The sequence below is a fragment of the Acanthisitta chloris genome, unplaced genomic scaffold (assembly GCF_000695815.1).
Source record: "Acanthisitta chloris isolate BGI_N310 unplaced genomic scaffold, ASM69581v1 scaffold9286, whole genome shotgun sequence".
NCBI classification, from domain to species: Eukaryota; Metazoa; Chordata; class Aves; order Passeriformes; family Acanthisittidae; genus Acanthisitta; species Acanthisitta chloris.
In genome coordinates this window covers 38,607-63,706 of record NW_008676664.1, presented here as the reverse complement: position 1 = coordinate 63,706, position 25,100 = coordinate 38,607, and the positions used below count along the sequence as shown (strand labels likewise).

The window sequence follows — 25,100 nt, the reverse complement described above, 5'->3', positions numbered from 1 at the left end:
GTGAAGTAATTCCTGTCGCTCTAGCAATTTTTTGGAAATGTGTTGTCCAAAATTTGCAACTCTTTCTGATTAAGTTGACTATTTAGGTATGAAACTAGGGTTTTACAGCTTCAATTCCTGCTTATTTTCATGGCATTTTTGGGGGGTAAGTTTTTAATGATAACCAAGCTCTTTATATTTAACTACATGAGTAAAAGTTTAGGAGCCTAATTTTAGTTGCATGCATGTATTGTAATTAGTTTTGTTATGAATGGGATCTTGTTTAGACATCAATTGAAACAGAGAGATTTTACCACACAACCGTACTGCAAAATCAAGGTAAATTAATTTGTGGTCTTCTTGTATTTCGTTCTGTCCCACTGGAGGACCAGCTGATGGGCAAGTCACCATCTGCTCAAATGGTTGCCATTAGCTTCCTGTCCTCCAGATTCTCTCTTAGCAAACTACACACATCTCCTAGGGGTTTTAATGAGGTTTAGCTAATTAATATAGGAACTGTAATTTGTTATTACACAGAAAATGCTTTTCTTTTACTAACCTTGTTTCAATGTATCACAGTCAATTCTTGCATGGAAGAACATTAAACGTGTAGTATATGACTTCAGTCCACAGGACATTTTGGCTATTAGTTTAAAAAAATTGATACCCCCATCTCTCCCACCCCACAGATGTAAATAAGTCAATACAATACTATGAACAAATACTACTGTTTACATTGTACAGCATATGTTTGGAGTATTTAATTATTTTTTTCCCCAACCAAACACAAGTTTCCATAATAAGTTCTTTTTACCAGAAAAAAACCAACAGCTGTTATATGCTGGAGAGAGAATATGCAGAGAGTTTTAGCATTTGCTTAAGATTGTTCTTATGAACTTTGTTTAATACAGAGTTATCTCATTTATTAGAATAGACTACACAAATATTAGACTATATAGGCAAAAGATGACTGATAAAAGCATGGTATGGTTGAAATGCTGATAAAATGTTACTGTGTTAAGCAATCTAGATAATATCCTGAATATGTTCATGCATTTTTAACAGTCCTGACCCTGAACACTAAGCTTCACAAGAGCTATTTCTGGAGCAAACGTCGTTTCAGAAATGATGGAGGGTGTCAGTGTTGTATACAGAGTGTTGCAGTCATTTCCTTTGCCGGATTTGGTTTCACATAAAATTTTCAACATGTTAGCATTCTTGCAGTATGTGACCGTTTCTACAGGGCAACACTGCTGATGAAAAGACTTTTAAGAAAAGTTACACAGTGACAAGACAGAATAGTCCTTGCAAAGCCCAAACCCAGCGACATAGTGCCTAAGCTCATAGTTGCAGAGGATTCAGGAGCCTTGCGCATATGCAAGAGCTGGGATTTGGACTCTGGAGAGTTTTGGGGAACTAGGTCTTCCCCTGGGTCTCTATAAGGCCTAATGGGAAATTTGAGGCAAAATCTCTGAAACTTTTCGTGTGATCAGGAATTATCTGTGCTTTGCAGGTATTGTGTAGTAATCGTGCGGACAAAGTACAACCTGAATGAGTGCAAGTATTCCAAACTGGTAGTAATAGTTGTTATTTTCTTCCTCTTCTTTAAAATAAAATACTTTCAGTGGAGACATCCACTATTTTTGTGGCTGCCCCAACTCTGGCAGTGTTCAAAGCCAGTCTGGATGAAGCCATGAGCATCTTGGTCTAGTGGGGAAGTGTCCCTGCCCAGGGCAGGGGGAGTTGGGACTAGATGATCTGTAAGGTCCGTTCCAACCCCTAAATTTCTGTGATTCTATGATTCTGTGATTCTGTTTTGGCTCGTATCAGGCTACTGAAACGAAGCTGTTGAAAAAGCTGTAAAATAAATACATTTCTTAGCAAGCAAAATGTATAATGGTGACACTTTTCTGTTAATTTCCATTTACAGTATCTCCTAAATATCAGTGTCATCTTCTTAATTTTGACGGGAGCTACATGATATTTGGATTACACTTGACATTTTGAACAGTGTTACAAGCATCTGCTTCCAATGTCTGTCAAGCTGGAATTTAGACTATATTCTCTTAAAATCCCCTAGATTGAAAAAAATGTTTTGTGCATAAAGTTAGTGTCTGAGGTATGTTTCTAATATGCAGGTTTTGCATTTGGGGACTCAAAACATACACTGACATTTTCAAACAAGGAACAACTCCCACAAACATAAAATTAAAGACACCACAATGTGCTTTCCACATTGCACTCATTTACAGTATGGGTATTTAACCCCTGCTTTTAGTTTAGGTATGTAATAACTAGTATTCAAACATTCCCTCTTTCGTGTGTGAACTCTTATTTACAGATGTAAAATGTCATGTGCCAGTATGCCTGTGTACCTCATAACAATATATTTTCACTACTAAAGCCTCTTATTTCTATGTCTATACTTACAATTAAATAGTATTTTCTAGTTAAAATTCCATTATACACCAACTGGATATTTTTCGTCTTCTAAATGTAACCCCTGCATAGTGATAATTATGCATATTATGATGTTATATATGTATCTTGAGTTGACTGAATTGCATAATAAATAAAGAATATGTCTGTAGTTATAATTTGGAAGTTCATTGAAACCAATATATCAGAAGATTCCTAAATGAGTTTTTCCATAATATTTGACAGCTGACTGCTGCTATTCATGCAAATCCTGTCAAAAAAAAATTTGCCCATGACAAAACTGAAAATGTCTGTGTTGTTTTTGAGAATTATATGTGTGATTTCTTGTAAGACACTTTTCAGGTGCAAACATTCTTTTGTCTAAAGAATGGAGGAATATGTTGAAATCCAAATTACTGTATTAGTTTGATATAAATTTAGCTACTACAGTTCTAGTAGCCACAGGACTGTCAGTATTTTAGGAAAGCTTCTAATAACTAAGAACAATTAACTATCTTTTTTTCACTTTTGCTTGGTGACCTGGTATGTGCAAACTGGATTAATAGTATAAAAATAGAAGTCAAAAATATAAAACTGCTCATATGGTTTCTTCACTCAAATTTTTGGGCTTTGAAGAAGGTAATAAATGCAAAATTGAATCTTCTGAAGGGTTCATTGAATCTCCCACAACTTTGTGAGCATTTAAATAGAAAGTTCTCAGAGAAGTAATGGTCTCAGTAGTTTTAACAATCTTTTTAAATTTGTGAGTCTTGATTCAATTGAAAGAAGTTGTAGGCTTTAAGAAAACACTTTAGTGGATGAGTCCTGTCCAATATATGCCTTTTTCAGCAGCTTACATAACCCTGGGATGCAGCCAAGAGTCAGGTGTGTCAGCACAGTTCTCTGTCGAGATTAATGTGCTCAAATTAATGGTCCTTGCTGAGAAACCTCAGCTTTTTTAGAAGTCCAGGATGATACTTTTCCTTTAACCTGCCTGATGTGAATTAATTGATTTGCATTTCTAATTCACAACATGTACATCACCTGTAATTTTTGCCTGCAGATTTTCCACATGACATACGATCTGGCCAGTGCAGTGGTGAGAATCTTTAATCTGATTGGAATGATGCTCCTGCTGTGCCACTGGGATGGTTGTCTACAGTTTTTAGTACCACTACTCCAGGATTTCCCACCAGATTGCTGGGTGTCCCTAAACGGTATGGTTGTAAGTATTGTTCATTTTTCATTGTGCTTTCTAAACATTTTTCTAAATAGTTAGCTTCAGAATTTAGTGTAAAAATACACACCTAGTAATACTCTGCCCTGCAATTTAATCAAGGTTACTTTTATATTTTTATTGGCTCTCTTGCGAATGAGCTAAAGTTTGTTTTGTAGTGCTCGTCACCAATAAAATGATATTGACTCCTTGTCAGTAAATGAGGCAGAAAATACATTCACTTTTAAGTAATTTTAATTTATTAACCCTCATTCCCTAAAAAAACCGCTCCAAAAGACATTTGGAAACACTCAATTCACCAGTGCTCTCAATTTAGGCTGTTGTTTCAGAATGCTCTTGAAGGTGAATTATTGGTGTTTGTTTCATCTAATGTTATCCTCAGTTTATTTTGTGAATATCTTCTGGGTCATCTCACGAGCCATTGTTCCCCACTTAAAGGTCAACATGAGATTTTTCTAAATAAAATACAAGAAAAAAATTAGTTGTATTATAGTTCTCTGTGTGGGAACTGAATGTTCAAGGGCAGAATGTGACTGTGCCTTATTTATAAGGAAGGTCAGTGATGTTCTGTTTAAAGGACAATGGCTGTGAAAAACAGTTTTTTTATCAAGTCAGATAATGCAGCAATATAAAGAACATTTTTGTAGGAAATACGCTGAAAAGGTTGTTGACATGGGTCTATAGGAAAAAGAAAAGCCCCAAGCAACTCTTTCATTGGCTATCTGAAAACATGTGCCTCTCCAGTTTTTACAATCTTAGAATCCGTGAACAAGCACCTTTACTGCATCTTGCTCAGTCCCATCTATTTCTATTGTAGAACCATAGCAGCATTTGTTCCCTTAGGAACACTAATGTGATACTGCACATTACTGTGAGAGATCTTGACTAAGATTGTCAGTCATACAGACAAGTATTTGCAGTCATCAGGCAACATCTTTAATGATAAGCAGCATGTTTGCTGACACCTCATTGTGCTGCTTTTCCAAAAAAAAATAGTGACATATTTCAAAAATGGAATTGCTACAGTAAAGTAGGTCACCACTGTGCTGACTGGCACATCTTTCCATTCTGCTGTATTCTGGGTTCTGCTTTCTAACATCTTCCATTCACATTTACAAAGGGTACATTTTCTACCAGCATTTTAAAGATCTCAGTGAAAGTCATCCTAGTGAGTAAAAGGAACCCTTGGATTCACTTAATTGAAGTATTTAATTTTTATAGAACACTAAACTGTTAAATTCTCTCTCCTCCATGAGAGCTACATTTAATCTAAGAAGGCTGTGCACATTTTGCACATGCTCAGTGAGACCTTTCTTTCTGCCTACTCACACTCAGGATTCTTTACGGAAACAGTACTCTCTCCTTACTGTCTACATACTCTTGGAAAGATCCTTCCTGAAATTTTTATTTTCTGGCAACTGAAATGTTCCTGTTGAATCAACATTGTGGGGAGATCTGAATATGATGTTCACAGCATAGGCAATCTTTCTGGGCCAATGGCAAGACTAAGAGTTGTGGACTGCCAGCCTGGAATCAACAGCATATCTATCTAAGAATGCCGTTGAAGAAAAGATCTAGACCTTTGCTCTGACCATGTCATGGTGTTACGAGGTATTTCCTCATTGCTTCCCAGGCTCTGGAAGTTAATCCTTTATCACTGAAAGCAGACAGAGAAGCTGTCATGGAATATCAGTCCTCTGAAATGACAGACGAAATAGAAAGATGATGATGATGATGATGATGATGATGATAATGATTTTGATTATGTTTGTCTGCTTTTCTGGTGTATTCAGAGTCTGACTGCTGACTTTGGAGTTTGAAAGAGTTTCATGTTCCTGATACTGCAAGAGCTTTGGCAAGATGGGTATTTTACACCCCCAGTATACTGTAGCAATTAACAGTTAATCTACTCTGATTTTAAAAACTTCTGTTACTGACATGACTCCTTCTGATACTGGGGTTTGGACTCAAAGTAAAATTTTACACCTGTTCCTTCCAATCATTGCTGTCTCCTCAATTGACAGAGCCCAGACTACTCTTCCAGTCTGTAGTTTCTTTCTGTCTTGCTTCAGGCTACAGAGTGCAAGAGCTTCTAAAAGCTGCCTCCCGAAAGCTATTTCTTCTGTTTAAGCTGATACATGAAAGTATTCAAATTCCACAGGCATGCTCATGGGTTTGCTTTATAAATACTGTTAAGAAAAAGAACACAGGTAAAATTTAATATCACAAAGGAATAGGAAAATGAAACCAAGCTGCAGATTGCCTACTACCTTTTTGAACAGTGCAACTGAACACAATTAAAACAAAACAAGTTGGTTGGATTTTTGGTTTTGAAAGGATGTCATAGTGCAATGTAAAGGAGACTATGAAATGGAAAGCCCTCTCTGTAAAAGGGATTAAGATCACCACCGGTTAATACTGTACCAACTTACAGCCTAAGTAGTTCAACAAAAAAATCTTTAAATCCCATTGGTATACTCTCTTCAGTAATAATAATAATGAACCCATATCATATCTATACTCTCAGCTTGACCTTCTTGGCCAGTTCCTAGCATTGGCCTTCATCTTGCTATGAAATGACTGCCAGAGATGACATCTTCCTTTAATTGATGTGATCCCACTTGCTCACTTCTGTATCTTTACTGCCATTTAATTGCACTGACTTTATTCATTCTGAGTACTATGGACTATACACTTGTCTTTAAAAATAAGAAAAAACGGTAAATACAATATAAAAGTAAGAGGCAGCTTTTTCTTCCCCCACACTTTATATTACAGCCAATCCATTACTGAGAAAATAACAGTCAATTACTTCTGTGAGGGAATATGGCTCTTTGATGCCATTTCTAGTTTTTTTAACACCAGGATTGTTTCATTCCTAAAGAAGGTCTTTTCTGAAGAAGTTTCACAGGCTTTCCTAATGATGCTGCCTAATTTCTCCTTGGCTCAGAAAGCCTATTATCTGCAGCTCCTTGTGTGATTTATCCTCAGCTTTCTGATCTGCATTGCTTTAGACTAGTGTACTTCCATAATGACTCATAGACTAAACATCTTTATCATGCCTCAGAGTTTGAGCCAGTAGTTCCTCAGAAAATTCGGAGTAAAACTTGCAATTGAAACTGGGGGAGCATAAAAACAGAAAAGCGCGATGATCCTTTCCTCTAGTCATTCTGTGCAAATCGAGATTCTGCATTTTGTATTCAATTTCAGCTGCAATGAATTACAAAACCAATGTGATTATAGTCCAGTCTTATATGAAACATGGTTTCTAGGCAAGTAGACATGAAAGATGACATTTTTGCCACGGATGCCATCTGGCCATCTAAGCATGACTGCCTGCAATAAAGTATCCCTTGCAGTAGATGATTAGCAACAGTATCTGAACAGATTCCCAACCTATATTTTCCTGTCTATATTTGTAATAATTGCTTGTGTGGTTAAGAAAACATATGTTCCTTTAAGCAAAGTATTTACTTGGCTTTTGCAGATTTTTCATTTATATTGTTCCCTTAGTGAGATAAAAGTCTAGCAGAGAGGTATAGAATTTAACTTGAAGGATGAGTTTTTTAAAAGCCAAAACGGACTGTAAAGCTTTTGGAAAGGCCTTGCTTTGCTGGCATTACTCCTGGCAGTCAGCCGATGTTTGCTCAGCAAGAACCCTTCAGGTACTCTGTTTTCTTTGTTTTGTCTTTTCCTGTTACTGTCATTGCAGTTGGATTGTTTGCAGCTCTTGCTGCGTTTTAGGTTTGGATTTGGTGAGGTGGGGTTTTGCATTGTATTAATGTCCATTTGTGTCACATAATTTCCTCAGGAGCAAAAGAAATCGGATGCTGGACTTCAGGTCTTTATCACTGATGGTATCAGCATTGCTAAAAAAAGAATTTGGGAATTTCTGCTGTAGAATCTGAGAGTCTCACTCATTATAAATTGGATTATTTAAATGAATATTTGACAGGGAAATTCAGAAGTGCAGGAGATGGTGAAAATTTATAATGCTCTAAGAACTATGCTAACGTGTATATATATATGAAATATGAAAAAACCTATTTAGTAATAATACTCCAAACTTAAATTTTAATTCTGAACATTTCCTACTAATGAACACCATTTTCAATTGCACAGTCACTTTTTCTTATTTTATATAAGATCTCTGCTTTACTTAATGGAGCTCAAGGAATGTATTATAGTCATTTGATGTGTTATTCTACATTGGGTTTTCTCCTTTTGAATAATACATCAGCTTAGCACCTTCTTCACTACACTTGGCCATTAGAGTAGTTAATTTTCTCATGAGATTTTTCTGCATTTGATTATTATGTGATAGTCATCATTTAGACCTTACAAATCTTTTGAGTACCTTTTTATTATATGGCCAAACATTGTAGAGCCACATTTAAAGCTTTAGATTCTTCTGATTTCATTTGCAGTGCTGAGCAATAAATGCTTATGTAAAACAAATCCCACAATCTCAAACTTGGTGCTTAAAAAATATGGAACATATGTGAATCATCTGATTACTAGAGGCACTGAGGATCTCGTGAAGTATATACTCATATGCTACTAGTGCAATGTCTTTTACGCTCATATATTTATATTTATGATTGTCTATTCAGTTATACAGATGCTTCTAGGAACAGATAAAAGAATGATATTACCAATCGGACTGTGATCAAAATTTGGGGAATTGCCAGACAGTGCTCTATTTGCAACATGATTTGGAAGTATGGTAGTGCCAGTAACAACAATGTGTAACTGACATTCTTAGCACTAAGGTACCCATATTTTGGAAATCTACAGTGAATAATTATATCCCTTCTAGTATGTGCAGCTGTTCAGAATTCAGTTACTGCTCTCTCTTGCAGACAGCTCTGACCTAGTCACTGAGGTCAGTCTGTTTCCTCCCGCACCAAGATGATGAAGTAATGACCTGTTTCACTAGTTTGGCATCAAGTGTTAGGCCTAAAAATATATTAACTCAGGAAAATGTATTAGTTTGTGTGATTTGACAGTATAAGAAGCTGCAGAGGAAATTCTTGTAAATGTGTGGTGCTAAATGACAAAGTATGTTTAATGCAGACTGAGGACATGTGTTAACTGCAATATTGAAATTTTATGCCAAGCTAGCAAGGACTAGAGAAATAGGGTAGCTGAGGACATTGTTGATTTAATTCAGTGTGTCATGATCAATGAAGAGGAAAACAAATCAAGTTCTCATTTTTACAACAATTGCTGAAGCTTTAAGAAGCCCATATAGGTTTTAGCTGATGTCTTTTTTTCTATTGTCTGACAGGTTAGCAGGTTGTCTGCTTTTACAGGCCTAGAAACAGAAGTAATATTAACTTTTCCTTCCAACCTTGCTTTTGGTGTAATATTCTCTCTATATTTTTAATGTCTCGTGCACATTAGAACTGTGTACTTTGGACAGTAGATTTCTGATATGCTTAGATAAAAACAGTGATAAGTTATCCTGTGCCTCTTACTTATTGAAAAGATTTAATTATTAATTTCTTTTTCCTGTGTAATGATTTCTTCCATTGACATCTTCTTAGGTTATAACGTTTAGCTTATTTTCTTAATACCACGAGCTAATAGAGATGTAGAACCTTTTAAGCTGAAAAATAAAGATGCAAAATCAGTTACAGGGAGGTTTAAAACTTTTTGAAAAAAAGTTCTCTCTAAAAGAGAAAGTATTCATGTTATACATGAATATTTGGATTACGACTGAGGCAAAAGGGAAAATAGTCTTTCAAAGAATATATTCCGAGCTGTAATCACACAACTCCCCCAACTTTGAAAATTGTTTAGCATCATGAACTCAACTATTGTTGTTAGCCCTACTACCTTATTTTACTCTCACCTAATTGCTTAAAACTCAATGTTGTAGTATTGATATAATGATTTAATGCTGGTGGCGATAGTTATTTCAGTAGATATTAGGGCTCAGTGCTACACGGGAAGGATCTGAATTAGGACACGTGTTTGAAAGTGTTGATTGTAGCACTATGTTACTGATGTGATAATGGGTGCTAAAGTGGACGATTTCTGTAGTGAATTAGTTGGCTGCTTTGCATGCTTCTGTTTCTTTCAGACAGAAAGCTGGTCTTCCTTATATGAGATGAGAACAATGGAACAATTAGTTAGAGGAGCATAAAAAGCAAATTGGTGCACCTAATAGATACTAACTTATTTCCACATTGTTTCTTTGTTATCAAAAGTGCTAGTAGGCATATGTCAGGGAGCTGATGCAAGGAAGGACTTGCTTGTAAGTCATCAAAATTTGATTTCCATGTTTATCCCTCGAGAATCAACCCAACTCATAAATGCTTATGCTGTAGTATATTGTGAAGGGATTTCTGGTAAGTGTAAATTGCAAAATATTTTATGTAAGTCTTACAGAGTACAAGAAATTGCACACAGTATGGTTAAGCCTCCTATTGTGTTTGATAGACATTCTAGGGAAAAATAACAGACTTCATAAAGCATGCCTTAAGCCATTTCTTTAGCAAAAAAATATGAACTAAAGTAAAAACATATATTGGACCTGTCATGTTTTAGAACCTTGTATCCCTCATTTGCCCCAGAATGCTATAAGCACCTCATGGCCAAATGCAGATTTTTTTGTTGTAGATGACAGTGTTCCCTTTGTTTTGGGGGAGCTGAATCAGTCTACTTTGCTCTCTCTCTGTAAGTTTAACAGCAAGTGTTTATCTGCATGTAGTGGTATTCCAGGTTGAACTGAGATATCAGTGTGAACGTAGATCTCCAGTGGTCGCCTTTTCTCATGTGTTTGGAATAGAAGACTCGAGTCTTGGAATATTTATGCTAGAGCAGGTTTCCCAGAATAAATCCAGATGTAGATACATCCAGATGAACACAATTCATATACAGATGTTCTTTGGCAAATCTTCCTCTTTTTCATTGCAAACCTATATTTATATGCAAAGTCTAATGCTTGATACATATGCTTGAAGACTGTATTAAAATGTGTTTTGCACATTTTTGCCAAGGAGTCATTATCACAATCAGAATTTTCAGGAGCACTGATTTTACTGCTTTCAACAGAGGGATTTTGCCATATCAAATCTGAACTTCCTACAGGTGGCTTTTCAGCACCTGATTCATCCGAGTACTTAAAGTACATCTGGACAGAAGTCTCTATTAGGGTGCAATTGCACCTAAAAAAGTGGCCCTCTGAAATTGTGCATTTAGAATGCTTACATTTCACATTAGAAAAAAGTCCAAGCAAGGTACTTTGTTCTGGTTCATGTAATTCTGAACCAGGTCACTTTGGTACATCAGAGACTTGAGATATTTTTGGTTTTGTTGACCCACGTCCACCAGATTTATATCACTCGTCTATAGGATCTGTAATCTGGATTCCCAACATCCCAGAAGGAGACAAGAGGGGATCATAAAAATTTTTTTAAATCTCTCTATTTCTGAATTTCTCCCTCCATGGAAATTTTATTATTTCATATTTTCACTTTAATTTGAATTTGAATTAAGCTAAAAGGTAAAAAAGGAGTATTCTCTGTAAAACTGGAAGTCTCAATTTGCATCTGCAGCTCATTGCCAAAACATGAGAAAAGCAGGGAATATATGGCATAATGTTTTCTTTCATTTGTTTTAATCTACTGATTTTCCTTCATATCTGAAGCAGGTTTGCCCATACTCTTTGTACATATAAGCCAGGGATGTATGCAACTGATTTTGGTTTAGGCTGCATGCGCCTTCCCAGTTTTAAAAAAGTAGGATAATTTTCTTTAAGATTGCTCACATCCATCCCCTTTCCTGCTTTCTGCTCATATGCTCATCTGAGCAGATTCAACCTGAACTAATTCAAATAGAGATATAAGACTTTTAGAAAATGCGATTTAATATAAATTACAGACAGAATTTTCTATGGGAGAAATACACTAATATTCCACCATTTTTATGTGGTCTGAAACATGCAGCATCTTATTTAGGCTTGCTATTAATCAGTAAAACTTCTGAATACTGGGTGTACAGATATCTATGTACTATTTGTAAAAGCAGGGAGAGAATATTTTTTATCAATAGCTTTAATCATTAAATGACCCTTAAATATATTTTGCATTATTTCTGCTATCTGGAGTTTTATGCTTGTTTCATTTATTCTTTAGAAGATATTACCAATAATATAAGGAAAAGAACAAAGCCCTGTGGTGAGACTTTCTCTGGTCCATATACCTCTTTTAATAGTTTTGCGCTTTTCCTCGTGTGAGAGGAAAAGCAATATTATAATTTTAAAAATATTTTGTAAAAATTGCTATAAATAATGTACCAGTCTATTTAATTTAGCTGTAAAAATAGAAACAGCTTTCCCAAAATTTCCAAAATACATTATTGCCATCACCTTAATTTTTTTTCCTCTTTGTTTTGAATGGCTGGTGCTGATTACAAAAGGTCCATGACAATCTCCTGTGAAGGGATTTGGAGCAGAGAGAGATGTACACTATTAGGTCTAGTATAACAATACAGTATTGCCTGCATTTTGTGGTATTCCTAACACAAAAGAACTGGTTTGAAACAATCTTGAAATTCACCAGTTTGGCATTCGAATGGGACAAGAAAATAGTGCCTATATTCCTCGTAGAAGACTCATGTACCTTTTCCAGTCCATCTCATGTATTATTTTAGTCACTGTATTTGATCTTTTATATTAGGAAGATGATGAAGTTATCTTGCATTTGAAGGTAGCCTAGCACTTTGACAACAGTACAGATATTCAAAAAAGGATTATCTATATTGGTATAGATCAGGAGAGACTTAACATGACTGGTTTTGAAGAACTTTCTACTTAGAAGTGATATTTTCCAGTGGAATCTATTCAAACTGTTCATTCAGTTTTACGGTGAGTAATTGAGTATTGGTCAGGAATAAAGGCAGTGCACCACTCATTTGTCACTCTAAGCAGTAACATATAATATCCCTAGGCTTATCTCTAATAGCAGAAAACCTTAAAATTTACCTCTTAGATAAAAGTAGAAAAGTTATGGCAAATCTAAACTCAGTTAAATGTTACTAAAACAATTTTGACAGAAGAATATTTGAGTCAATTTTCTGGTTATTTTAATAGCTTTTTCCAGATATTTAGAAATTAAGTTTCTCATGCATGATAAAAAGCTTTGGTAAGTGAAAAACACAAATATAATGCAGATTTGTGTGAACTAAAGATGCAAGAGCTCACACTAAAAAGGGACACTCAAGCAATGGGCACACATGCTATGTTTTCAGTAGGTGATGGCAGATTAGGCTCTGGAATTTTCTGGACCTGTGTGAATGTCTATATATGAGCTCTCATAACTCATACCGTTCACCTAAATGTTGCCTGCCCCATTAACTCATCTTTCTGTGTTAAAGACAGATGCAATACGGAATATTTAAAGGTGTCTTTACCTTTTTGTTATTCTCCAACACTGATTGTCATGGCTTTACCCTTGCAGTAAGACTATCCTGCTGCTACACAGACTTTTGTGCATATAAAACTTTAAAATAAATGAGTTCATTTCTGAGTTGTATAAATAAGAAGGGATGGGGTTCCCTTGGGTTTTTGCAGTTTGTATCTTGGCATAGAAGCTGTTTATGGAAAGGATAACTGACAGGAAGTGCATCTGGGCAATGGCACATGCCCTCCGAAAAAATCAGGTAACTGCACTTCTAAGTGAACGTGTTTTGCAGATCAATAAAATTTATTAACTCTAAGCCAATTTAGTTGAATTGTGAAAGGAGAACACATGCAGACACAGAATAATATGGGGAAGAGAAAGAAGAAATGAGACAGTTTAAATAGAAATATGACATCTGAAGCAGAAGTCTTTTATTTTTTTAAGCATGAGCAAGTGCATTCATCCATTTCAACATGATTTGAGGAAACATAAAATTGGCATGTGTACAGATAAATAAAAGATGAAGGGTTTTTTAGGGTTTAGCAAAGCTTGTTGTTTTTACACTTTTGCTTTTAAAAATCTTTCAGACTTGGTATAAGAAAGTGCTCACTGCTTGTTAATAGACATCTGCACACGGAAGATATAGCCATGTGATCTGAAATTAAATTCAATTCAGGACCACTTTAAACATAATTTAAATGAAACAAGAACTTTAGTCTGGAACCTTTTGGTGGGAATTATGTAACTTCTCTAAGTCAGCTTAAACTTGCCTGACCTATGTGCTTGGAGGATGAAAAACATGTTTGCAGTAAAACTAAATGATTGTTGTTTATCACTGTTCAAACTTATTGCCATATATAATGCTGTGGGTGACTAAATTTTTTAACATATTTGAACATTGCCATGGTACTGTTTTCAAAGCAAACTTAACTGAGCTTGCCGTAAATGAGTGGCTCAATTTGTTTAAGTGAACCAACTAATATTTTGATTATGCTGAAAATAGATACACAGTGGACTATCAGATTTTTAAAATCAATCTTGCCATTTAGCAGATGCCTAGTAAATACGAAGCTTGTAGTTGAGAAAGGTTTCCAACCATTTGTATATTAGATAACACAATTTGGGGTGAATATACGCTATTTTCATTAGAATCTGAGTCTCTTAAGATGTTTGCAATTTAGCATCCTTCTCAACCTTTCTCAAGCAAAGTAAATGCTATTCTTTCAATAAATGGATGTACAAATAGGTCCCCCGAATCCAAGACCTCTTTCTCTCATTCTGTGCTCTCTGCTGTATAACTTTATCCATATAAATAAATAATTATGATGTTTGCATTCTAAGCATTCCTCTGTTCTCATTAGGTTTCTTTTTTTGCCTCTCAGCTGGTCCTATCTGTCATTTATGATACCATTTCACTGTACTATGCTTACATTAAAGCCAGCACAATGGATCTGAATTCGCCTAGTCAAATATCCAGCACCTCTTACAGAGGCCCAGTGGCTTTTCTCAGACTTTACAAGGGCAAACTCACGCCCTGATCTGAATGCAAAGTTCAAGTGCAAGAGCAAAACTATGGATCATAAAATAATACCAGAGCTTGAGAGAAGAGACTGTTCCTAGGAATTTTATTTTCTACACTGGATTGGAGCAAGGAAGAAATAGGGAGGCAAGTCCATCCGTTAAACAGAGGCATGCTCAGTAGGGGAGTTCAAGAAGATAATGGATGCTGCTTTAGCTGAACAGAATCCTACTGCAGCTGATGGAGAGAGAAGCTCTCCCCATGAGGTGATAAAGAGCACCTGCATTAGCATTCTACTCTGAATCACCATCTGCAGGAGTCTGATTTTTACTGACTGTGTAGGGAGCCTAGGGAGACCCGCCAACTCAGCCATCAAAGTGAAGTACCTGAAGTTAGCTGATGTGAAATTTTAGGATGCCTTCATTTCTCTCATATCTCCAGTTCTTGTAAACAAAACTCAAGACAAGTTGGGCTACTTGTCATTGTAGATACCCATGTGTAAAAAACATAAAAATTCAATGCACAGTTACTATTCCTGTTCATTTTCCATCATTCAGGGTTGTGTTCCTGCTGTGCCTCTCTCCCTCAAACATCACTGCTAGATATCCCATGACTGGCCTCTCCCCAGGTTTTGTCCTAAGGGCTGGGTTGTCTGCCTCAGCCTTACCTGTTTTAGTCAGATAATTTTCATCCTCAGTATTTAGACTCAGGAACCTGAATTCCTTCAAACTCTCACCAGGTGGATGTTTCAGTTGCTCTGCAGGATAATTTTGTGGATCTTCCTGTAATCAAAGCATGCAGTTTAACTCTTAATTGCAGCAAGAAACTTTCTTACTTTTTATGTTGCAGCTATGAAAGTATCCCATATACTTTACAAGCATTTCTGTATAGTTAAATGGCATTACCATTGCTCTGTGGATGGAAGAGTTGTTTCATAAAAATTACTATGGAGCTGTGAAAAGGCAAGTTGGCTAAAGAAAAGTTAGCACCATGAAAAGTGAGTAGTTTATGACTTTGCCTTTTTCTGTATTCACTAATATGTGGGGAAAAATATGCAAAACATGGAAACCTATTTATGGCTTGACCATAGTGCTTTCCAAATTCGACTTCTTCAAAGTATGGTTTTTTCCCACTTCTTTAGTTAATAAAAATCTTAATGATGACGGATAGTTTAGAACAAGGATTAATGTCTTTGAACAGCTACTTCTCTGTTTAACTACAAATTATCTATTTGTTTGAAAATGTGATAGTAAGGTTATATCCCACATGGTTACTTAGCAGGTAAAAACAAGGCAATTAATCAGTCTATGCGAAGGACTGCACGTGAAATTGGATTTGTGCATATTTTCATTTAGTGCACCTCATTTTTGGATGAAGAATCATAGAATCATAGATTGGTTTGGGTTGGAAGGGACTTTAAAGATCATCTGGTTCCAACTCCCCTGCCATGGGCAGGGAACCTTCCACTAGACCAGATTTCTCAAAGCCCCATTCAACTTGGCCTTGAATACCTGCAAAGATAGGGAATCCCCAACTTCTCTGGGCATCCTGTTCCAGTGCTTCACCACCCTTACAGTAAATGACCTCGCGAAAAGTTGCTGTCCCTCTTTTTCATAAGCCTTCTCTAAGTACTGGAATTCTGCAGTAAGGTCTTCCCAGAGCTTCTCCAGGCTGAACAAACCTAATTCTCTCTCTTTTTGATCATCTTATGTCCTTCTCTAGACTTACTTCAACAGGCAGGAAGGTTGACAGAGCAAATAGAAGAATAATCAAGACATGCTGAATGTGTGTCTGCATCCAAGTTAATGATTGAGCTGTTGAGAGTTTGTTCAGGTGTGACCAACAGAGTGGCCATGTAAAGTCTGGCCCGCAGACTCTCTGGCCCCTTTCCAAGGGTGACAAGGAACAGATGCCCAGGGAAGATCAAACCACAGTGAGCGTGGAGTGATGTTTTCTTCAGTTTTCAGAAATTTGCAGCTGGGGGTGTTCTGGATCCAGAGTTGATATCCAGGTGTTTAAGAGCTGTCACTGTGTGTTTCTTCCAGTAGTCTGAACAATTGCTTTTTTTACTGCATGAGAATGTTGCTGTTTGGCCAGAAGCTTGGGCACAGTGTCACAGCATAATGACTCTGATATACTGTCATGATTTCAATCTGACCTTGATGGCTGTCCTTAGGGTTTCAGCCCCCACTGGGGTGACTTTACCCAAGAAAATGCAGAGTGACCCACTTGGCATGGGCTGATGGTTGTACAGGGGTGTCCCTGTCTTTAGAGCTGGAATGGGGACCTGGGTCCTCCTCACCTCTTAGGTCAATGCTACAGGGTCACTCAAGTGCTCTATTAACTCCCTCAAGATGTTAAAAGAGGAGCATGTTCCCCTTCCTTCCTTTCAAACCCTGAAGTTCATATCCCAAAGGTCAGGACATTCTGTTATGATTTAGGTTACTCTCCTTCTGCTACAGGAGGGAAATGAATTCTTTATGAGTCATTCAGTCTTTTCTTTTTTAATGCCTAGACATTATTTTGTGGGTGGTGTTTAGGCTGCTAAATCATTTTTTCTTTGTATTATTTTATTGCTTGTATTATTTTATTACCTTGAAAGTCTTGCAGACTCTGGTAAGCACCTGCAGTTTTAGGGCATCTGAGTTTAAGAACAGGTCATCAGCAAAACTCAGATGAGTTCTCAGAAAAAGAAAAGCCTCTGACCTAGATCCAGCCTACTTGCTTTGACACTGAGGTTTGTTCTTTTCGTAGTGCCAAAATAGGTTTTCAGCTGCAGAACTCCTTTGCTTCCTGCTGTCACTGCTTAATAAAATAATGCACAGCTTTTTGTAGGACATAGTATTGGATAAAGAGTTGTGATTTACCAAAAGAGCAGACCGGCCTCTTGAGGAGGTATTTTGTAAGGTAATTTCCCAAAGAGCTGTAAAGTAACCAGATGTAGCCTAAGGTCTCAAAGGCCTCAGGTCAGGAACTAAATTGTAAAACTGACAAGAAAAGTACCAGCTAAGTGAAAAAAAAGTGCTTAAAACCAGAACAGACCCTCTGCCTTAAAAAAATACATTGCTTAAAGAGAAAATAAAACATATTAAAAATTATGTCTTTGAACCAAGCAGAAACACATTGGAATCAATCTATGTGGTACCAAGTATCATTTTACCAGGGAAAAACCCCTGGGTTTTAAAGCTCTGGATTCAGGAACTCCCAAATTCTAGTCCCAACCCTTATGCTGATTCTCTGTTCAAAGTACCATTGATTCACCTTGATTCATTTTTAAGCAGATTAAAAATATTCAGACTCTTTATGAGTGGATTATACTAGACCATTTTAATCTCCTGTAATCAACTATATTTTTTTTCCCCTTAAGGACACATTCTTACAAATATTTACAAAGAAAACATAGAGTATGGCTCTATATAGAACAAGAATGAAAGTGTTTCATGAAAAATCAGACTTTGAACATTTTGAAAAGTTCTTAGTAACAAAATATCAGGAGCCTATTATTTTGTGCATATCTGTTGATGTACTTTTCAAGTTGTGTATGAAATTTGCCTAGCCTTATCCTAAAGCCTTTTCTGCCACTTGCCAAGTTAGTTGTTTCCTTCCTTGTTTTAATGTAGCTTCAAAATCCCTTTGACTCAAAGAGTTTAATGATAGCACTCAAAAAGCTCTATGTCCCCTTCCAAAATCATATTTTAATTTGTCATTTTATTTGGGATTGGATTCTTCACGTAATTTTCTGTGTAGTCTGAGGTGTTCACATATTAGAGAGGTGCAGTTCCTTCTGCCAAGTTCCTTTTCCTAACTTGGTTGCAAATACTGACTGTGATGGTGGAGATTCTTCCTAACAGTTTTCAGTAAAGCAGTACACTGTGGAGTCATGAGTCAGGTTTATGTCACTTCACTCCTTCAACTGTCTCCCAGAACTGCACTATATTAAGCCCACATTATCATCTGCCTATTCTTGACTATCAGATAGCTACTGTTGAAAATTCAAAGCTTTTCTAGGTGATTGCATTATAAAAGCATTTCATAAATGGTTTGATTCAATGCTTGAGGCTTTTTAAGTAAACTGTTTTACATCATATCCAGCTGCTTTCACCAAATGAAGTGAGCAGAAAAAAAAAACCCTGTGTCTTTAATGCACGCTGTGTTTTTACCTCTCCTGAATAGTGCTATTTCCTGAACAAATCTTCTCATTGAAAATGTTCCTTGCAGGAATACACTGTACGTATTCTCTTATTAGGCATGACATTGTGCTGAGTTGTTTTTTTCTCTTCTTGTAAGAAAGCGTTTCTCTCTGGGATGCATTGTTTGCCCAGTGAAATGATGTTTACTAAAAACCTGTAGATGTACTTGTAATCACTTACTGTGGCCACACAGTACATATTGTGATTACAGCATATTTTCCTTTTGGCAGACTATGTGTATCTGTTCCCATCAGTCTCTTGTAAACAATGGTACTTAAGTTTATTTCGGGATCAAAAATCAGAGTGATTTGAACTTTATCAAACTTTGAGTGTGTTATGAGAGAGGAAAACAAAAGCCAACTGCCTTGATCGGAGTTTGAGATTATTCAACAAATTTCAATGAAAGGATCTCAAAAGAACAGAGTTCAGTATAGAATAGCATGGTAACATCTGCAGTTTCAGTGGTACACATATAAACTATTTTTTAAAAAAACCCTTGTAATAATGGAGTTGATTTTAAAGGAGAGGAGAAGAAATGTCCTCCAGAAGCAGTAATTTTTGCTAAGGATGATGCCCCGTGTTAAGTCTGAAAACAGATGTATAAATTAAAAGGCATTACTGGTAGGCAAAGTCTAATGTCCTCTAATGTGCCTCTTGTCAAAGCAGTTCACATCCCATGACAGTTCTTTAAACACAAATGCTTTTAAAATGCCTTATTGCTTCACTGCATTCTGATCTCACTTTTCCAGAAGATGGGCAAAAGATGCAACAGGTACAGTTTAGAAAAATTCTTTCATCCCTTGGTTTGTCACTGACTGATTGACAATGGGACTGTTCTGATACTGATAGATTAAACATGTCTAGGTTTGTTTTCTCTCCTGGAAGTGAATTGCTTCCTCAACCTACTTCCATGCAACTGGACTTGGTTAACAATGCAAGGTGGCCTCAAGTAAATGGATGCGCTCAGGCTGCTACAGGAGCTGTTTCAGAGGGTATTAAGTGGCCTAAACCCAAACTACAGCTTTCTGAAGATACAATTGTAGACAATCAAATTCCAAAGCAGGAGAATGTTTCCTAGCAATGCTAAACTTACGTGTGGGAAAAACATATATAGTTTGTATTTTAATATTTTACTCTAAACTTTGTAAAAGCTTTTTAACATCTTTGTAAGCTGCAATTCCTTTAAGTTCTTATTGAAATATATCCTTTGTAAAGGAATGTTATTTAAATTGAGATTTGTGCATTGCAAACTTTCTTCAGTCATCTGAGTTCAGTTAAGGGGGCACAGTGACCAGATCAAGGATGAGTAAGAGTGAGCTGATTCATAGGCAAAAGAATAGAAAAATATTTTTTACATAAGATTTAATTTATTATTTTGTAACTTTTTGTATACAACTGTAGAAACTCCCGATTGTATCTCTAGCTAGGTGCAGGTACAAAGAGCAAAGACCAGTACCGAGCAATGTACAGGGATGCCTCCCTTGTGAGATTCTGAGCATAACTTGTTATGTGAACCATCCTTTTGAATGCAATGGGCCTATTTGTGTGAACATAATAACTCAAATATATGTGAAAGACCAGGCTGTGTGCATAAACCAAATATCTGCCCATCTGTTGCTGTTTATGAATTGCATACTGACTCTACAATTAAAATTATTCATCCTTACCTTGAAAATATGATTGCAAATAGATATTCTGTCTACTTGCTTTTAATGGAGGAATATATTAACAGATAAATATTCAATACTTTTTTCTGAATCAGGAAAAATAATCAAAATAAAAGGAAAGATCTGTTATGCTACATTGTTTTTGTTTGATGGCTAGTGACAAATACATAGCACCAAAAAACGAACAAGTTGTAATGGCAGCAAAGTCATATAACGACTCTGAACATAATCATATTTAGCCATTGCTCCTGCGGTCAAACTTCTTTTCCTGTGGAATGCAATGCTGAACACTTGCTAATTTTTTTCCTGCTAGTATTGCTCTTGAAAGTATATGCTGAGTCACTTACACCATCTGTTATCTGTGCACATATCAGCAGAGAGAAATGGTGAGAAATTTCTGAAGACATCTGCTTATTTCACTGAGCTTACCAATTCAGTTTTTTTTTTCCCATAAATCATACGTACTTACACACTTCTTAAAATACACTCTTCTTCCTTGCACTTCTTAAGAATTTTAGAACAGCGGAATTTTTAGTCTTCCAAGTCTGGTCCCACCTTGCCTTTGTTTACTAGTTTTCAAAAACAAGAGATTCTAAGTAATAATAGCTGTAATCAGAAGCAGAGGTTTTACATGATTTGCATTCACCATGACATCAGTTTTGAAACAGAAAATATTGCACAACTTTCCCATTGGCCAGCTTGGTTATTCAAACAACTTCTTTGAAAGCTGAAATGCAATTTCCTGTCTGAGATTTTAACTAATGTGTAATTCTTAGGTACTGTATGATACTAAGGGAAGAAAGTTACTTAGTTTGCTGACAGAAAAATATGTAAGATATAAATCCATTTGAAAAAACAGTATGGATACATATGGATATATGAAAATGATAGATTTATTATAGGAGACCCGGTTCTATTGTCATATCAGTTATGTGCACGTCTAGTTGACACAGGGAAAGTAATGGATATAACTTGCATTATGAAATGCCAGAGAAGAGGCAGAATTTGAATATATGTAGATGCAAATCCAAAGCATGAGATACATTTGAGAACAATTGAACTTTTGTGAAATTTTAGTGGGAAGATTTGGTGATCTAACTTACATGATGCAGAATGTGGTAAGAAACATGTCTTTTTTTCTAGCTATGTCAGACATACCTGGTTATAATGTCACTGACATGCACCTATTACCTTTTTTAGCATGCCTTTTTGATTAATTAAATTATGTTTTAAATAACTCTGTAATTGAGAAGTGTTTAAGAAAGTGTTGAAAATACTGGCTTGCAAATAAATATATACGAATAACTCATATTATGGCTATATAAGATATAAATACAGTTTAAGTGGATTCCCAGTGGAAAAGACTGTAATTTTTACAGTAAATGCAACCAACAGTAGCTCATGTCCTTCAGATTTTAGGCAGATATTTCCTCAGGTCCACAGTCTCTGACACAGTGCAAGCAATGATGCTTTGTGCTTCCTTGAACCTTTGAAGCCCCACCCCAAACTTTGCATTCATTTTGTGCAATAACTTCCTGTGACAATGCAAAAAACAGAGAGCTTACTTATGGACTGTTCAGCTGCCTCTATGGTCATACATTGAAAGTGCCTGCTTTCAATGGGCACTGGGGCATGACTGGTTTAAGGAGCTACCTATTCTGTCCATAGGACTAATCTCATTTGAGTTTCAGCACAGGGCACACCCACGCTTGCTGTCTAGAAAGAATGGTTACTCACCCAGAGGAGCTCCTAAGTAGTCCTGGTGTTGCTCGAAAGAGTGCTGTGTGGCCTGTGTTATACCAGGGTAGTTTCTAACAGTGAAATCATGTCAACCCAGTTCTAGAGCTTGGAAATGTTTTCTGATACTTTTTAATTTGCTAGGAGAGACACTCTCTATATCCTGTCAAGATCTTCCTTCCTTCAGATATGACTTGCCTTCAGAAGAACCTAAAGGCAATGGTGGGCATGAATGACCATGTGTGAGTGATAACAAGGCAAGCTCTTTTGGATAGGAACAGGCTGCTTCCCTGCTTCTACTACAGTCTTGAAAAGGAGAGTGAGGATGAGTTTCAGATCCTTGGAGAAATCATTTTACTTAATTAATAAGTCAGTCTTTGCTCCATGGTGGTAAAGCATGCCCTTGCAAACTGACAGGACCTTTTCTGTGGCACCTGCAACAACCATGATGTGAATGGGAGAAGGAATTGAGGCAAAAATGAGAAAACCACTACTGTCTGTGCAATAGTCTCCCTGGTATGAGATTTCTAAATCAATTTATATCTCAGTGCAAGAATATGGCTGAGGGAAGATAAGCTGTGCCTGAGGGAATTACTACAATATGGGAGTGGAATTGATTCATCTGATGACAACAAAATTTTCTGATTAAAACCTCCATAGACTGCAGTAAAATAGAAACCCTTTCTTGAATCCACTGAGAAAAATAATTTGCCTTTTATTGTTGTCCCTTAGAAAGTGCAGTGTGACCTTTCTGTGATTTATTTCTTATGAGCTGAAAAGTTAATATTACAAAAGAATATTTGTAGCAGTCTTGTGTGAAATTATGGGACAAACCATAGTATCCTGTGGTGAAGGAAGAGGATTGGAAACCGATTTTTAAAAGTCAGACGTGCCCTGTAATTATTAATGTGTTCTTCATGATAACTGAAAAGTTACTGCATATACTTGCAGAACTAATTGCAAATGATCAGTGACCATTCCTTTCTCAAATGTGAGGATTTCCTAATGTCATCAAGCTGATTATGTAATCAATCCTTGGATAAACAGCTTTGGTATTTCTCACAATTACAGTCTTTAATAGTTTTTCCAAATTAATGTCATTTCATTTAAAACTTTTTAAACCGATTACTGCTAATCTGGAAACAGTGATCAAACCATTGTCAAATAAATTAAATGTCCTTTTCTGCTAATTGTTGGGCACTTTTTTTCTGCTCATAGATGGTTTGGTTTTTTTAAAAAAAATCTATATATTAAAACCAGAATATGACCATTGAGGAAACCTTTAGTGTGTATTTATATAAATGTTAGTATTTAAGATTATAGTAAAGAAAATATTACAAAGTAAATACAGGATTTTTAAATCATCGAATAGGCATTTATTAACTCAGGGATATTATCTGTAAATGTGTTATGCAAAAATCTCCTTATGATGCAGGTGCAAAATTGCTTCTTATTAAAAAATATCTCTGTAGGTTAATAGCAGAGGAATGGCCAAGCTGTGCTTTTGTGCAGCAAAGACTAGCATGTTGGAATGAGGTTCTGGAAAATTCCAAGCTCTCACAATGAAATGAAGTTGGAGTTGCTACTGCCAAACCCTTAGGTTATACAACACAAACAGGCAAATAGTTAAATAATTATGATTTCATTTAGTAACATCGGTTGTAACATGCATGATGTATTGGATTTGACGTTAGAATCAATGTTCTTTTTAAGTGGTTTATATATGGAATAAATCATTGAATGACACAAGTAACTGTAGTGAAATTTGTACCCTCTACAATGGCCATTGCTGAGCATTGCATTAAATAAAAAAAATCTCCCTACAAACTAAAAGACCGATATTTGCAACTGATTGTACAAGAACCAATTAATTATTAAGGAAAAGAAAAAAAAGCATTGGCAAATATCTTCAGCAACAAAATCCTTGGACGAAACCAAGCTGAATTCAAATACTTTGTCAATCTTTTTAACTTGGGGTTTTTTTTCCCCTCCTTCTGCTAAAGCCTTTGTACCTTTCTGAGGACCAGTTGCTCAGGACTGTCCATGCACAAATGTCTGAAATGTGCCTAGCCTGTAACAGGGTCTATAACATGCTACACAGCAATAGCTGATGATGCCTGTATAACAAAATGACCATTTGAGAGATGGCCTTGACCTTCACTCCGGATTCAGATGCAGTCATGACTGTCTGAGGTGTTTGCACTTTGGGTTATATATATATCAAGGCAGATATGTAGTTAAACATGATGTTTGTTTATTGTGTTGTACATTTTTAGTTATTTCTCTTCTTTCATTGCAGCTCACTTATTCCTTCATGGTACTCCTTCTTCAGTAGTATTTAATTTATTTTTCACTCAACCTGTTACCTTGTTAGTAGTAAACTCTCTTTGTATTTTGTATCTTCTTGCTTCTCCTCACTTCCAGTTTCTTGTTCTTTCTTAAGACAGTGGTATTTTACTTAAAACTATAATTCACAAACTTGGAAAGTATCTCAGTCAAGTATCTCAGTAAAAATACGAATTCATAGAAAGTGTTTTAATTGAGAATTATCACATTAAGGATATGATAGAAAATATTCATAGGATCACAACAAAAAGCATTTGTTTTTGTTGAATATTTATAACAGTTATGCTAAAAAATACAGTTTAGGATCAAGATCCACTTCATGGAGCACTGAAAGAACTGATGGTTTGATCTTAAAGCCCCCTGAATATTGTAGATTTAGTAATGCTACTTGTGGCTTTAAAATGACCCCAGATATATTTTTTCCAGCACACAGATTATTATTTTTAGCAATATAATCTGTATAAAATGGCAATTGCTAAAGAATTTGATACAGGTCTTTTGCAATTCCCTTATTTATTTCCAGTGAAGGAGATATCAGCTGAAAGCAAAGGTCTTCAAAATAGACCATGCCTTGATTTCTCTAAGTTGCTTTCCTGA

At 36.1% G+C, this 25,100-nt stretch overlaps 1 protein-coding gene across 1 annotated transcript in view; it reads left to right on the top strand.

Annotated features, from left to right (window-relative positions):
• The window catches only part of LOC103803655 (potassium/sodium hyperpolarization-activated cyclic nucleotide-gated channel 1), a gene marked incomplete at both ends in the record, with an annotated part of 130,400 nt that overhangs the window by 77,230 nt on the left and 28,070 nt on the right, over positions 1 to 25,100 (top strand). Inside the window, one exon of the mRNA XM_009076226.1 lies at positions 3,461 to 3,622. Within this exon, the coding sequence (XP_009074474.1) occupies positions 3,461 to 3,622 (162 nt within the window). The remainder of the gene's footprint in view (positions 1 to 3,460; positions 3,623 to 25,100) is intronic.